Source organism: Lithobates pipiens, unplaced genomic scaffold (genome assembly GCF_037356315.1).
Source record: "Lithobates pipiens isolate NorthernLeopardFrog02 unplaced genomic scaffold, aLitPip1_a1.2 Scaffold_1, whole genome shotgun sequence".
In the NCBI taxonomy this organism is placed as follows: Eukaryota; Metazoa; Chordata; class Amphibia; order Anura; family Ranidae; genus Lithobates; species Lithobates pipiens.
In genome coordinates, this window is record NW_027507685.1 from 107,276,931 (window position 1) to 107,292,920 (window position 15,990).

Genomic DNA, 15,990 nt, shown 5'->3' on the forward strand with positions numbered 1-15,990 from the left:
GTCTACGAGCCTTCCTTTACCTAGATACACCACGTCTATGGGCCTTTCTTTATCTAGATACACCATGTCTATGGGCCTTTCTTTATCTAGATACACCATGTCTATGGGCCTTTCTTTATCTAGATACACCATGTCTACGGGCCTTTCTTTATCTAGATACACCACGTCTATGGGCCTTCCTTTATCTAGATATACCACGTCTACGGGCCTTCCTTTATCTAGATCAGGGGTCTCAAACTGGCGGCCCTCCAGCTGTTGCTAAACTACAAGTCCCATGAGGCATTGCAAGGCTGACAGTTACAAGCATGACTCCCACAGGCAGAGGCATGATGGGACTTGTAGTTTTGCAACAGCTGGAGGGCCGCCAGTTTGAGACCTCTGATCTAGATACACCACGTCTATGGGCCTTCCTTTATCTAGATACACCACGTCTACGGGCCTTTCTTTATCTAGATACACCACGTCTACGGGCCTTTCTTTATCTAGATACACCACGTCTACGGGCCTTTCTTTATCTAGATACACCACGTCTATGGGCCTTTCTTTATCTAGATTCACCATGTCTACGGGCCTTTCTTTATCTAGATACACCACGTCTACGGGCCTTTCTTTATCTAGATACACCACGTCTACGGGCCTTTCTTTATCTAGATACACCACGTCTACGGGCCTTTCTTTATCTAGATACACCACGTCTACGGGCCTTTCTTTATCTAGATACACCACGTCTACGGGCCTTTCTTTATCTAGATACACCACGTCTACGGGCCTTTCTTTATCTAGATACACCACGTCTACGGGCCTTTCTTTATCTAGATACACCACGTCTACGGGCCTTTCTTTATCTAGATACACCACGTCTACGGGCCTTTCTTTATCTAGATACACCACGTCTACGGGCCTTTCTTTATCTAGATACACCACGTCTATGGGCCTTTCTTTATCTAGATACATCACGTCTACGGGCCTTTCTTTATCTAGATACACCACGTCTACGGGCCTTTCTTTATCTAGATACACCACGTCTATGGGCCTTCCTTTATCTAGATACACCACGTCTACGGGCCTCCCTTCCAGCCCCGCCCCAAGTGGGGCTGCAGTTTCCAGCCCTGAGCCAAGTGGCAGTGCAGTTTTCATGCCCGCCCAAGTGGCAGTGCAGTTTTCATGCCCGCCCAAGTGGCAGTGCAGTTTTCATGCCCTCCCAAGTGGCAGTGCAGTTTTCATGCCCGCCCAAGTGGCAGTGCAGTTTTCAGGCCCGCCCAGGCGGCAGTGCAGTATTCAGCTCCGCCCAGGCGGCAGTGCAGTATTCAGCTCCGCCCAGGCGGCAGTGCAGTATTCAGCTCCGCCCGGGCGGCAGTGCAGTATTCAGCTCCGCCCGGGCGGCAGTGCAGTATTCAGCTCCGCCCGGGCGGCAGTGCAGTATTCAGCTCCGCCCGGGCGGCAGTGCAGTATTCAGCTCCGCCCGGGCGGCAGTGCAGTATTCAGCTCCGCCCGGGCGGCAGTGCAGTATTCAGCTCCGCCCGGGCGGCAGTGCAGTATTCAGCTCCGCCCGGGCGGCAGTGCAGTATTCAGCTCCGCCCAGGGGGCAGTGCAGTATTCAGCTCCGCCCAGGGGGCAGTGCAGTATTCAGCTCCGCCCAGGGGGCAGTGCAGTATTCAGCTCCGCTCAGGCGGCAGTGCAGTATTCAGCTCCACCCAGGTGGCAGTGCAGTTTTCAGCTCTGCCCAGGTGGCAGTGCAGTTTTCAGGTCAGTCCAAGTGGGAGTGTAGTTTTAGACACCCCAATCCCCCCCATGTTAGTCAAGTTTTCTCAAATCGCCTTTCAGGACAACCCCGGAGAGAGTGTAGCTCCACCTTGCAATCAGGAAACACATGCCCACTTTAAAAACACCTCCTCCTCCTCCATGGCTTCAGTTATTGTGTTTCCTCCTTGGAGGAAGCATGTGCCTGAACCAGGGAGAGCTACACTCTCTGCAGGGGAGTAAGGCTTACCTTTTGTTGCAGGTTGTTTCTCTTTGACCCCCAGCAGCATCTCCACGGGGAGAGGACTCCTGGAGCTCCTGGTCCCGCCATCTCACGGGAGTAAGGACCCTCGGAGTGCCGGCGTCGGGTGCCCGGTGTCCGCTTGTTAGCGCAGGGAGGGCTCTGTTGCTGGCGGAGGCCGCTGCAGGTCAGCGGCATGGCTCCGTTTTCGGCGCCGGGTCCCGGGCGGCGACGGCGTCGTTCACGGTGACGCGCGGGCGCTCTGAGGGGGCGTGGCGCCGTGGTTCAGCGCCTGGAACGCAGGGGTCATGGGGCGGGTCAGGTGACCGTGTGCTTCCGCTTCCGGCCGGCCTTGATGACGCGGCGGCCGGGAAAATTTAAAATGAGAGCTGTTTGTAAAATAGCTGCCTCACTCAAACGATGGAAGAGTGCAAGCCAGCTATGGCGGAGACAGGCGCCCCCAGCACCGGTCCAGCCCAGGTACGTAAGGTGCACTGGCACCCTCTGCTTTACTGTGGGTATGTCTTTGTTTGTTCCCCCCTCTTGGGGGCCTGTCGCTGCAGGTCAGAGGTGGACTTCGCTCTGACCTTTTGCAGCCTAGTTCTGGGGTCTCACTAGTAGGTCTGTTTGGTGGTGGGTCTCTGCACTGGCTTGGTGTTAAGCAACTGGTTGTTGAGAGCTTTTAGTGAATTAAACCTGTATGTCGTTTCAGGAAAAATCACTAGGAAAAGCTAGACCAGGTCAGAGAAAATGTCCTTCTTGCAAAACCCCCCTCAGAGATTCATGGCAGAAGGCAATGTGCAGAAATTGTATCAGAGAATTGGTGGAAGAGGAAACATCTCAACAATATAAGGATTTGTTTTCTTCGGTTAAAGAGCTGACAAACTCTTTGAGTTCAGTCAAGTCCATCCTGATACAAAACCCTCCCGCACAGACCGAGCCTCAGAACTTACCGCCCAGCCCCAGGGCGTCGTCATCCAGACAGGTGGAAACTGAAGAGTCTGGAGACGAAGGGGGTAGTACTCTCATCTCCTTCAGGGATTCTGAGGAGGAGGAAGAGGAAGAAGATAGCAGGGGTTCCAAATTCAAGCTATCACTAGAGGAAGTAGATGATATTTTAAAAGCAATCTACACTACTCTAGAAATTCAGGAAGAAAAAGTACAACTGTCAGTTCATGACAAAATGTACCAGGGGTTGGACGAAACAAAACGGCGAGTTTTTCCTGTCCACAGGGTCCTCTCAGACTCAGTGAGAAAGGAGTGGAAGGACCCAGAAAAAGCCCCTTTCTTCTCTAAAGCTCTCAAAAGAAGGTTTCCCTTCGAAGATAAGGACTCAGAGGTTTGGAACAAGAAACCCAGAGTCGATGCAGCTTTCTCGCAGGTATCCAGACGAACGGATCTAGCCTTTGAAGATATGGGGATCCTTAAAGACCCAATGGACAAAAAAGCTGACTCCATCCTTAAAAAAGCTTGGGATGCTGCGTCAGTCAGTCTAAAACCAGCAATGGCAGCTACGGTGGTGGCCAGGAATCTGGAATGTTGGGTAGAGAAGCTGAAGAGCCATATTGAGGCGGGGACACCCCGCAAGGATCTCTTAGAGTCCTTTCCACTGATCCTGAATGCAGTCAAATACATGGCGGATGCATCAGCAGAATCAGTTAAACTGGCCGCTAGGTCTTCGGCTCTTGTAAATTCAGCCAGGAGAGCAGTTTGGCTGAAAACATGGTCTGGGGACACTGCCTCTAAGGTCAAGCTGTGTGGTCTTCCCTTCTCGGGTGACTTGCTCTTTGGTCCTGATTTAGAGTCTGTGCTGGATAGAACAGCCGATAAAAAGAAGGCTTTTCCAGTTAAGAAAAAGCAGATTGCTAAAAAGAATTTTCGTGCTTTTCAGCAGTCCCATAAAAAAGACCAGGAGCACAAGAGCAGATGGGGTTCACAGAAGGGCAAAGGCAGGGGTGGAGTCCTCTTTAGATCTCCCCCAGAGCAGTCCCCTAAGAACAAGTGACAATATCTCCCCAGTGGGGGGGAGACTGTCAGCTTTTCGCGAACAATGGGACAGGCTGTCTCCAAATCTGTTCGTGAAGAGCGTTGTCGATCAGGGGTACAGGTTGGAGTTTTCAGAACTACCCCCGAGCAGGTTTTATGTGACAACATTGCCAAGGGATCAGGAGAAGGCCTCTGCAATGAAGCTGTTGTTACAGGAGCTGATACAGCAAGAGGTTCTGATTCAAGTCCCAGTAAACCAGCAGGGCGGGGGTTTTTATTCACATATTTTTCTGGTGAAAAAACCCTCAGGGAAGTACCGTCTAATCCTGAATCTGAAATTCCTGAACAGGTTCATTCGGTACAAACATTTCAGGATGGATACAATTTTCTCCATCACAAAGCTGTTGACCCCAGAATGCTTCATGGCATCCCTGGACCTAAGGGATGCCTACCTTCATATACCAATTCATCAGGCATCGCAGCAGTTCCTGCGCCTGGCATTGAAGGTAGGGAGTTCGGTATGGCACCTCCAATTCAGGGCTCTGCCGTTCGGACTCTCGTCCTCTCCCAGGGTCTTTACGAAGATTATGGCAGAGGCTTTGGAACCCCTGAAATTGAAGGGGATTCCAGTTGTTCCTTATCTGGACGACCTTTTGTTTTTTGCAGACTCCAGGGAGCAGGTCCTAGTCAATCTCCAGAGGGCCCAGTCTCACCTCGAGGGCCTGGGATGGCTTCTAAACCTAGAGAAGTCAATCCTGACCCCCTCACAGGAAATGAAATTTCTGGGGTATACATTAAATTCGATTCTCCAGAAAGTTTTCCTGCCGTTGGAAAAACAGGAAAAGTTACAGCTAGCTGTACAGCGGATACAGAGCAACCAGACAGTCTCAGTCAGGATGGCTATGGCAGTTCTGGGCCTGCTTACGGCAGCAATCCCGGCTGTTCAGTGGGCCAGGTTCCATTCCAGACCCCTTCAGAGGGAGGTTCTGTCAAGCTGGTCCCATCAGGATCCTTTGGAAAAACAGCTAAAAATTTCGTCAAAGACGAAAAGGGCTCTTTGGTGGTGGAGAGACCAGGCAAACCTCTCAAGGGGCCTGGTGTGGACCTTTCCTGTGGACAAGCGCCTTACTACAGACGCAAGTGCCTGGGGCTGGGGAGCCCATCTGGATGGTCAGACATCTCAGGGGGTCTGGTCCAAACAGGAAGCTCAAAGATCATCCAACTGGAGGGAGTTGAAGGCGATCTTTCTGGGTTTAGTGGCATTTCAGCAGAGTTTGAGAGGCCACCATGTTCAGGTGTTGTCAGACAACACAACAGCGGTTACCTACATTATGAAGCAAGGGGGAACCAGGAGCAGGAGCTTGATGGAGCTGGCCAATCTGTTGTTAGCCTGGGCAGAACAGAACACAGCCTCACTATCGGCAGTGCATCTGAAGGGCTCTCAGAATTTGTTTGCGGACCTCCTAAGCAGGCGCAAATTGCTAGAGGCAGAATGGAGTCTGAATCAGGAAGTGTTCCTGATGATCTCCGAGGCCTGGGGGGTTCCTCAGGTAGACCTTTTTGCCAGCCAGCAGAACTCAAAGGTGGACAGATTCTTTTCTCTTCACCGAGGAGATGCAGCAATAGGGTTGGATGCATTCGCTCACCCCTGGCATTACCAGCTGTGCTATGCCTTTCCCCCCTTTCCTCTAATTCCACTAGTACTGAGGAAATTCAGGGAAGAAAGGACAGACTTAATACTAGTCACTCCTTTTTGGCCAAAAAGACCCTGGTTCGCGGGTCTTCGAAACCTAGCCTCGAAGCCCCCATGGAGGTTACCACTCAGAAAAGATCTGTTATCCCAGGGGACAGTAAGTCATCCAGAAGTGGAACTCCTGCAGCTAACCGCCTGGTTTCTGAGGAGGACCTGTTAAAGGCTAAAGGTCTCTCAGATAAAGTAGTAAAGACCCTGCTGTCCAGTAGGAAGGCAGTTACACAGGCAATTTACATGAAGGTCTGGAAAAAGTTCAACTCCTGGTGCAGTTCTAGAGAACTCAAGGTCAAGAGCACTGTGTCAGTCTTGGAGTTTCTCCATGAAGGAATGGAGAAGGGTCTCGCAGCCAGTACCCTGAAGACTCAGGTGGCTGCCTTATCAGTTTTCTTTGAAAAGACTTTATCTAAAGAAACTTTAATTTCTAGATTTTTTAGGGCTCTTGCTCGAAATAGACCAGTAGCCCTTAAAGACTTTCCCAGTTGGGATTTGTCTACAGTTTTACAGGGTCTCTCGGGAGCACCGTTTGAACCCTTACAGGAAGCTTCTTTGCAGAAGGTGGTTTTAAAAACAATCTTTTTGGTGGCCATCACCTCGGCCAGGAGAGTCAGCGAGCTCCAAGCTCTAGCTATTACAGAACCCTTCCTTAGAATTTATCAGGACAGGGTGGTACTGAGGACGGATCCAGCATTCCTACCGAAAGTATCCTCAACTTTCCATCGATCACAGGAAATAGTGTTACCTACATTCTCTGCAAGCCCAGTAAATGCAGGAGAGGAAGTTTTTCACACATTGGATGTGAGAAGATGTCTTTTACAGTTTCTGAAAGTTACTAAAGAATTTAGAAAATCAAACGCCCTCTTTGTGATATTTTCTGGATCACGCAAGGGGGAGAAAGCTTCTAAAAGTACGCTGGGTAGGTGGCTTAAGTTGGCTATAACAGAAGCCTATAAAGCAAAAGGAGAAATACCTCCCTCAGGTATTGCTGCCCACTCTACTAGATCCACGGCAGTTTCCTGGGCTGAAAGGGCCGGTGCCACGCCTGAACAAATCTGCAAGGCTGCCACTTGGTCCAGTTATTCGACATTTCTCCGGCATTACCGGTTAGATCTACTGTCTGCAGCAGATCAGGCCTTCGGCAGGAAGGTACTGCAGGCAGTAGTCCCGCCCTAGGGTAAGTTTCTCGGTTATCCTCTCCGGGGTTGTCCTGAAAGGCGATTTGAGAAAGACTCAGTTAGACTTACCGGTGACGGTATTTCTAAGAGCCTTTCAGGACAACCGTTACTTCCCTCCCTAGGTTATGCTTAGTAAATGTATTAAGTTCTACCATGGTGTTGTGCTTTCTGTGCTTTGTTTTCCAGCGTCGGAAGGCCACAATAACTGAAGCCATGGAGGAGGAGGAGGTGTTTTTAAAGTGGGCATGTGTTTCCTGATTGCAAGGTGGAGCTACACTCTCTCCGGGGTTGTCCTGAAAGGCTCTTAGAAATACCGTCACCGGTAAGTCTAACTGAGTCTTTCAGCCCCATATTTCCAGTGGCATTACCACCCCCCCCCCCTCCTTTACAGCCAAGGAGCCGCCATCTTGGCCTCTGTCTGATCTACCCTTGCCATGGTGCTAAAAATGTGATCAGTTACAACACCAACCCTTTGCTGGCACAACAGTTCAGATGAGAGCACAAGCAACTTATCATCATTCACAGCATGTAACTGTTTTGGGAAAATGTTAAATCAATGGGTTTAGTTCCACGCTAACCAATAAAGTTGAAATCCGGGCGCAAAAAAATGTTAATTTAAATATATTCCTCAATTGCTACAAATAATATAAGTGAATACAGATATCACTTTATACAGGTGACGGATGATGTGACAGCAGAGAAAATCCCCAGCAATAGAGAGGAGATGACAGCAGAGACAATCCCCAGCAATAGAGAGGAGGTGACACCAGAGAGGATCCCCAGCAACAGAGAGTAGATGACAGCAGAGAGGATCCCCAGCAACAGACAAGGTGACAGTAGAGAGGAGGTGACAGCAGAGAGGATCCCGAGCAACAGAAGAGGTGACAGCAGAGAGGATCCCCAGCACAGAGAGGTGACAGCAGAGAGAATCCCCAGCACAGAGAGGAGGTGACAGCAGAGAGAATCCCCAGCAACAGAGGAGGAGACAGCAGAGAGTTCTCCAGCAACAGAGGAGGTGACAGCAGAGAGTTCTCCAGCAACAGAGGAGGTGACAGCAGAGAGTTCTCCAGCAACAGAGGAGGTGACAGCAGTGAAGTCTCCAGCAATGGAGGAGGTGACAGCAGAGCGTTCTCCAGCAACAGAAGAGGTAAGTGTCACTTGTCAGTCAGATGGAATATTTAGACTTTTTTTTTATTCAGTCATCCCATGATTGCTCCTTGTTCAGTGTTGTCACCCTCTGATCCGAGTAATTGGGCTCCTTTTGCTATCTGTGTCCCCATTGGTGAGATTTTCCTTCATTTCCTGTCCCATAGCCAAAACAGGAAGTAGGAGGAAATCCCTCCAAAGTGAGGGAATCCCAGAACTAGTGTCCCTATTGGAAGATTTCCCCTCTATTCCTGTTCTGGTGACAACCCAAGTTTTTAAATTTTTGTCAACCGGACAAATGGAGAGGCTGACTCTTATCTTTACCCTGTCCAAAATGGAAAAAAAAACAGTTTTGTCTTTTTAGTTACACTTAAATACCGCTGTAAACAGTTTTTTGTTATTGGAAACCTTGTGTGTTTGAAATGTAAAGGTTCAAGGTGCACGTATGTCAGTATGGCAGAAAAGTTCAATAGAAGACTTCGGAGTGCAGCTCCTGGTGGCGGGTGAGGTAAGTATTTGTGTCCAGGAGTTTGTTTAGTGTCCCTTTTCAGTCTTGCACGGTTGTACCGGCTAATCTTCTGGTCTGAAATGGCTTCCTCTGATTTCCCTGCACACTGCGAGCTTCCCACCATGTGCATTAGAAGCTCAAGCAGGTCAGCGAGAGGCCCTCCTCACTTCCTGGCTGCAGGACGTCCAGCATCATCTAGCCTAGAGCTCAAAATTTCAAGTCCTGAGCTACTAGCCAGACGCTAAGAGTTACTCGCCACCAGTTGCCCCACCCAACCCCTACCCTGCCCCTCCCCTAATTCCCGCCTCTAAACACTCCCTCATAAATTATTTCATTAAATTACAGTGTTAAATGTTTTATGCAGAATTGGGTTACAAAAATAAATATTAACAATTATTTTAACAATATTAGCATAAAGCTCATCAGTACCCATCAGTGCCACCTCACCAGTGTCCTAACGGTGCCCATCAGTGCTGCCTTATCAGTGGCCATCAATGCTGCCTCATCAGTGCTCATCAGTGCAGCCTATCACTGCATGGGGATCATGGGGAGGAATCGGGAGGAGCAAACAGAGAGAGGATCTTCTGTTGTGACACAGCTTAGATCTGAAACGCCGGCCGCTGTCAAACAAGGTCCCGCCTCCTGGACCGGCTCCTATGATAGATGGCACACTGGTTCAGTTTTCCAGCATTGGACCAGTGTGCTGTCTGTCATAGGAGCTGATCCAGGAGGCAGGACTTCGACAGTGGCCGGCGGTTCAGATCCAAGTCACAGCAGGAGATCCTCTGTCTGTGTGATCCGGCCGGCTCTCCTCCTGACAGTTTCCTGGCCTTTTTTACAGGGCATGAGAGTGGCCCAGGGAGCAGTTGCCTCCCTACCCCCCGGCTCAGTCTGTCCCTGCTCCACACTCGCCCTCTTATTTCCACTTGCTTATGCGATCGGGCAAGTGGAAATTTTGAGGGCTGATCTAGCCCCTTTCCTCCCCATCTGACTGTGCCTGGTCCCACCCCTTCCATTCATTGGATGACAGCTCTTCCAATCATAGAGGCTCAGCATCACATGTGCGCATTTTGGTGCAAATACAGCCTGCCTGGACACACCCACTCCTCCAGACTGACATCCACTCATCAAGACATTTTTTTTGTATTTGCATAATCCTTCCCCAGTGCCCGCCCCCTGATCGTATCACAGCTAAGGGGCAACCACGCCAAAGTCTCATTGTGATTGGTGTTCTCTAAGCTCCACCCACTCAGGTCTCCTTGTCTTCCCGCAGATGTCCAGTCATCTCTTTTGCACAGCGGTCAGCGAGGAGAAGCTGCAAGAAGAGCGTCAGAAATCTCAGAGAAGGATATTCGGCTCCAGCCGAGCATTTCTGGCCTTGGATATCAAACCCCATCAGTCCCATCCCTACCAGGAGATTATACAGGGGAGGATGGAGGAGCAGTAAGTTTCTATAGATGATAATAAAGGTATTTCTGGGGAAGAAGTCATTGCTTGTCAGGTGTGTGTGTTTTCCAGTTCCGACCAGCATTGTCCGTCCTGCCTGTTCTGACCTGCTGGACTACAGAAAAATGCCCCCCTATGTTATGGGGGTGAGGAGCAGTGGAGGGGTTCTGTACTCCAGCAGATGAGAACTGGACAGGCCTGAAAACACCACCTGGGGTTTCAGTACAGGCAGGGCGGTTGATTTACTAAAGGCAAATAGATGGTGCGCTCTTCAAGTGCAGTCACTCCAGAGCTTAGTAAATGGGGAAAAGCTTCACTTTGCAAAGAATACCCAATCACATGCAAGGAGAATTAAAAAAAAAAAAAAAAGCAGCATTTTTGCGTGCCAATGTTTGGATGATAGGAATTCCCCCCCCCCCCCATTTTCTAGGATCTAGAGCAGGGAACTTTCTAAACAAAGAGCCGTGTTACTGTCCTTCAGATTTTAGGGAAGGTCCGAACTGTGGTCATCAGTTGGAGAAAAACAATACCCTATCATTGGTAGTAATAGTGTCCCATAGTTGGTGTCATTGGGAGAAATTGTACCCTGTTTTTGGTTTCATTGGGAAGAATTGTGCCCTATAGTTGGTGTCAGTGGGAGGAATAGTGCCCCATCACTGGTACCAGTGGGAGGAATAGTGCCCCATCACTGGTACCAGTGGGGGGGAATAGTGCCCCATCATTGGTATCAGTGGGGGGGAATAGTGCCCCATCATTGGTACCAGTGGGGGGAATAGTGCCCCATCATTGGTGTCAGTGGGAGGAATAGTGCACCATACTTGATGTCAGTGAATTAAATAGTGCCCCATCATTGGTGTCAGTGAATTAAATAGTGCCCCATCATTGGTGTCAGTGGGAGGAATAGTGCCCCATCATTGGTGTCAGTGGGGGGAATAGTGCCCCATCATTGGTATCAGTGGGGGGAATAGTGCCCCATCATTGGTACCAGTGGGGGGAATAGTGCCCCATCATTGGTACCAGTGGGGGGAATAGTGCCCCATCATTGGTACCAGTGAGGGGTGTAGTGCCCCATCATTGGTACCAGTGGGGGGAATAGTGCCCCATCATTGGTACCAGTGAGGGGTGTAGTGCCCCATCATTGGTACCAGTGAGGGGAATAGTGCCCCATCATTGGTACCAGTGGGAGGAATAGTGCCCCATCATTGGTGTCAGTGGGAGGAATAGTGCCCCATACTTGGTGTCAGTGAATTAAATAGTGCCCAAAGGGCCATATAAAAGCAAGCAAAGGGCTGCAGTTTAGAGACCATTAATTTAAAGAAACTGCACATGCAATGCACACTATATTTTCCTTTAGTAAATCAACCTCATTGTGTTGTCAGCATCAGACAAGAAGTAAGGAGCTCATTGAATGGTTATCTGATCAACAGGTATTTTTCCTGTGCTAAAGAGACAAAACATGGGGGACAAACGTAATAAGTAGAAATAATAGAACTGAGAGAACATTTTTTTTTTTTTTTTTCAATTTGGATAAATGGAGGGAGAGTTATAACCCCTGTCAGTTTTTATCCCCATTAGCGAGATTTCTCTTCACTTCCTTTCCCACAGTTGTAACAGGAAGTGAGATAAAATCCCTCCAAAGTGACTGTCACCAGAACTAGTGTCCCCATTGAATGATTTCTGCTCGATTTCTGTTCTGGTGGCAACCAAAAATTTGGAGTTTTTTCTTTCACGTTTAGTGATAATGGTGAAATAGAGGGGGGCGAATCTCCCTAATTGGGACACAGACAGCAATAAAAAATAAATGACAGGGATTCTAATCCCTCTCCACTCTATCCAATATTTAATAAAAAAAAAAAAGTTCTACCAATACTTATAATTTAACTTCCTTGGAACTAACCAATAAGATGATCTGAAAGGTCACCTGTAAGAAAACATGGAGTCTGCCATTGCTGTTCTCCTATAATGCCGGGTGCCTGGCTGTTATCCTGACATTTTCTAATCCAATTCTTGCAGCTCCGAGCGAGGCCGGCACTTCCTGTCACAGGGGGAATGGGAGAAAGCTGTCATCTCATTCACCAAAGCTATAAATCTGTGTCCGGAAAAGGTACAAATGGCTCTAAAGCTTTATTATGGCGTTGTAGGTGTTTTATGAGGTGTGTGTGTATATTATGTATAGAATCTATACCCATCAATCATGACTTTATGACCACCCACCTAACATTGAGTAGGTCTCCCTTTCCTGACCCGTCCGGGCATGGACTTCACTAGACCTCTGAAGGCACGCTGTGGTATCTGAACATCAAGCCATCACTAGCAGATCCTGTAAGTTGGAATATGGGGCCTCCATAGATCAGATTTGTTTTTCCAAGATGCTCAATTTGGATTGAGATCTGGAGAACTTGAAGGCCAAGTCAACATCTCCAACTCATCGTTGTCTTTTTCAAACCATTCTTGCACTGTGGCAGGGTCCATTATCCCACTGAAAGAGGCCACTTCCATCAGGGAATACCGTTCCCATGAAGGGGTATACCAACAATGTTTAGATAGGTGGTACGTGCCAAAGAAACATCTACATGAATGGAAGGAAGCCAAGTTTTTCCCAGAAGAACATTGCCCAAAGCATCACACTGTCTCCACCAGCTTGTCTTCTTCCCATACTGCACCCTGCTGCAATCTCTTCCACCAGTAAGTTATGCACCCGGCCATCCATATGATGGAAAAGAAAACATGATTCATCAGACCAGACCACCTTCTTCCATTGCTCCGTGGTCCAGTTATGAGATGGGTCAGCCTGAGCACCCTAACCAATCTGCGACTACACCGCCCCATACACAACAAACTGCGATGCTCTGTGTCCTTTCTATCAGAACCAGTATTAAGATTTCCAGCAATTTGAGCTCCAGGGGCTCTTCTATTGGGTCGGACTACACAGACCAGCCTCTCCCCCCCCCCCTCCCCACCTTCATAAATGAGCCCCCCCACCTCCATCAATGAACCTTCCCTCCCCCACCTCCATCAATGAACCTTCCATCCCCCACCTCCATCAATGAGCCTTCCCTCCCCCACCTCCATCAATGAGCCTTCCCTCCCCCACCTCCATCAATGAGCCTTCCTTCCCCCACCTCCATCAATGAGCCTTCCTTCCCCCACCTCCATCAATGAGCCTTCGTTCCCCCACCTCCATCAATGAGCCTTCCCTCCCCCACCTCCATCAATGAACCTTCCCTCCCCCACCTCCATCAATGAGCCTTCCCTCCCCCACCTCCATCAATGAGCCTTCCCTCCTCCACCTCCATCAACGAGCCTTCCCTCCTCCACCTCCATCAACGAGCCTTCCCTCCTCCACCTCCATCAACGAGCCTTCCCTCCTCCACCTCCATCAAGGAGCCTTCCCTCCTCCACCTCCATCAAGGAGCCTTCCCTCCTCCACCTCCATCAAGGAGCCTTCCCTCCTCCACCTCCATCAAGGAGCCTTCCCTCCTCCACCTCCATCAAGGAGCCTTCCCTCCTCCACCTCCATCAAGGAGCCTTCCCTCCTCCACCTCCATCAAGGAGCCTTCCCTCCTCCACCTCCATCAAGGAGCCTTCCCTCCTCCACCTCCATCAAGGAGCCTTCCCTCCTCCACCTCCATCAAGGAGCCTTCCCTCCTCCACCTCCATCAAGGAGCCTTCCCTCCTCCACCTCCATCAAGGAGCCTTCCCTCCTCCACCTCCATCAAGGAGCCTTCCATCCTCCACCTCCATCAAGGAGCCTTCCCTCCTCCACCTCCATCAACGAGCCTTCCCTCCCCCACCTCCATTAATGAACCTTGGCCATCCATCACCCTATCACCAGTTGGTCAGTTTTTCTTCCTTAGACCACTTTTGGTTGGTCCTGACCACTGCAGAACAGGAACGTCCCACAAGAGCTTCATTTTTGGAGTTACTCTTACCCCGTCGTCTTACGATTTACCCCTTGTCAAAATCCCTCCAATCCTTACACTTATACTTTTTTTTCTTCTTTCAAAACAGAAACTTCAGGAACAACATGTTCACTCGCTGCCCAATATATCCCACCAACTTTCAGGTACCATTGTAATGAGATAATCAGTGTTCTTCACTTCACCTTTCAGTGGTCAGAATGTTATGGCTGATCAGTATATAGTACATTGAAATGGGTTTGTGTCATACAGTATATATATATATATATATTTATGATGAGAATAAAATATATGTAAACCCCAATAATACACCTCTCTTATTGACTCCATGTGTACTGTTAATGTCCTACCTCTGGGCTATAGTAGTTTTTTTTTTTTTTTTACATACCTATGAATGTTTAAAAAAAACAAAAACAAAGCAGTTATGGCTGCAATAGCCGCCTTCAATCCAGGGTTGTCCACTGCAGTACCACTTCCTTGCCACAAGATGCCCCCAGTTCTTTGCATCACTTAACTCAGCAGGGGTTCATTTACTAAAGGCAAATAGACTGTTCACTTTGCAAGTGGAGTTGCGGGGTGCGGCGTTATGGCGTCACTCCGGGGCCAACAGAAGTAAACAATGCCCTGGAACGCGGCTGTCTTATAGACTCCAGATCTCTCCATAAAGAGGGCATGTCATGCCCTATTTCTATTACAAGGGATGTTTACATTCATTGTAAAAAGTGATCAAAAATCGGAAGAAGTTCTGGACAGCAGCACTCCGAAAAAGTTTTTGCCTTTTATAAAAAAAAGTCATAAAAAATGCATGCCACAGCAGAACGGACAAAAGAGCTTACGCGTTTCACACTACAAACAGTGCTTAATCATAGCTATGAGACGTGGCTCCCAAACAAAAAATTGACGTTTTTTTTTCCCCCAAATAGAGCTTTCTTTTTGGTGGTATTTGATCACCCCTGCGGTTTTTATTTTTTGTACTATAAACAAAAAAAGAGAGTACATTTTGAAAAAAACTCATTATTTTTTTAAAATTTTACGATAATAAATATCTCCCAAAAATGTATGAAAAAAACAATTTTTTTCCTCAGTTTAGGCCTATACGTATTCTTCTTAGACATGTTCAATTCGTTTACTTCCGAGTTTTTTAACAAATTTTGACAAATTCGTTAATTCCGAATTTCCGAATTTTTCAATTTCAGCATTTCAAAATTTGCGAAATTATGAATTTTCGGATTTCAGAATTTCAGAATTTTCGAATTTCGGATTTTCGAATTTCCGCATTTTGGATTTTTGGAATTCGAAAATCTGTTTAATTCTAAATAATAACTATTAAATTATAGGTATTGGAATTCCCTTTCGACTTTGTCTGTTAGTGAACATAACGAATACGAGTTTATCCAAAGTTACGAATTATCTGAAATAACGAATGCCACATCTAACCAAATGGAACGCAACGATCTAATAATAATAATAAAAACTTTTTATTATTATTAATTATTTATTATTAATTTGTTCCGTTCCATTTGTTTAGATGCGGCATTCGTTATTTCAGATAATTTCGTAACTTTGGATAAATTTGTACTCGTTAATTTAATAGTTATTCCTTAAATTATTTTCTTTCTTTTTTTTCAGATTTTGAAATTTTTGGACTTTCAAATCTTTGAATTCCCAAAAATTCATAATTCTGAAAATTCGAAAATCCGAAAATTCTAAATTTGGAAATTTGGAAAATCGAAATGTGAAAATTCCCGAATTTTCGATTTTCCGTATTTCCGAAAAAAATGCAAAAAAAAACGAATGAAAGAAAATGAACTAATTTTTAGTCAGTGCACATGTCTAATTCTTCTACATATTTTTGTTATAAAAAAAAAATTGCAATAAGCGATTCATGATTTGCTTGTGCAAAATTATAGCGTTTACAAAATAGGGAATAGTTTTATGGTATTTTTATTAATAATTTTTTTTACTAGTAATGGCAGCGATCATTTTTTTTTTTTCTATTGTGACTGCGATATTATGGCGGACACCTGACGTTTTTGACACATTTTTGGGACCATTGTCATTTATACAGCGATCAGTGC

General features: G+C 47.4%; 1 protein-coding gene across 5 annotated transcripts in view; it reads left to right on the forward strand.

The window, feature by feature from the left end:
• TTC16 (tetratricopeptide repeat domain 16) overlaps positions 1–15,990 on the forward strand; it is a 121,057-nt gene that overhangs the window by 24,208 nt on the left and 80,859 nt on the right. For 4 of the 5 annotated variants that reach the window (XR_013270643.1, XM_077471446.1, XM_077471545.1 and 1 more), the window contains exons 2-4: positions 7,569–8,039; positions 9,820–9,989; positions 12,006–12,096. Coding sequence is in view for 4 of the 5 variants with exons in the window: in XM_077471446.1 (XP_077327572.1) it covers positions 7,998–8,039; positions 9,820–9,989; positions 12,006–12,096 (303 nt within the window). In the remaining variant the exon portion in view is untranslated. The remainder of the gene's footprint in view (positions 1–7,568; positions 8,040–9,819; positions 9,990–12,005; positions 12,097–15,990) is intronic. The other variant, XM_077471345.1, reaches the window with a different exon arrangement.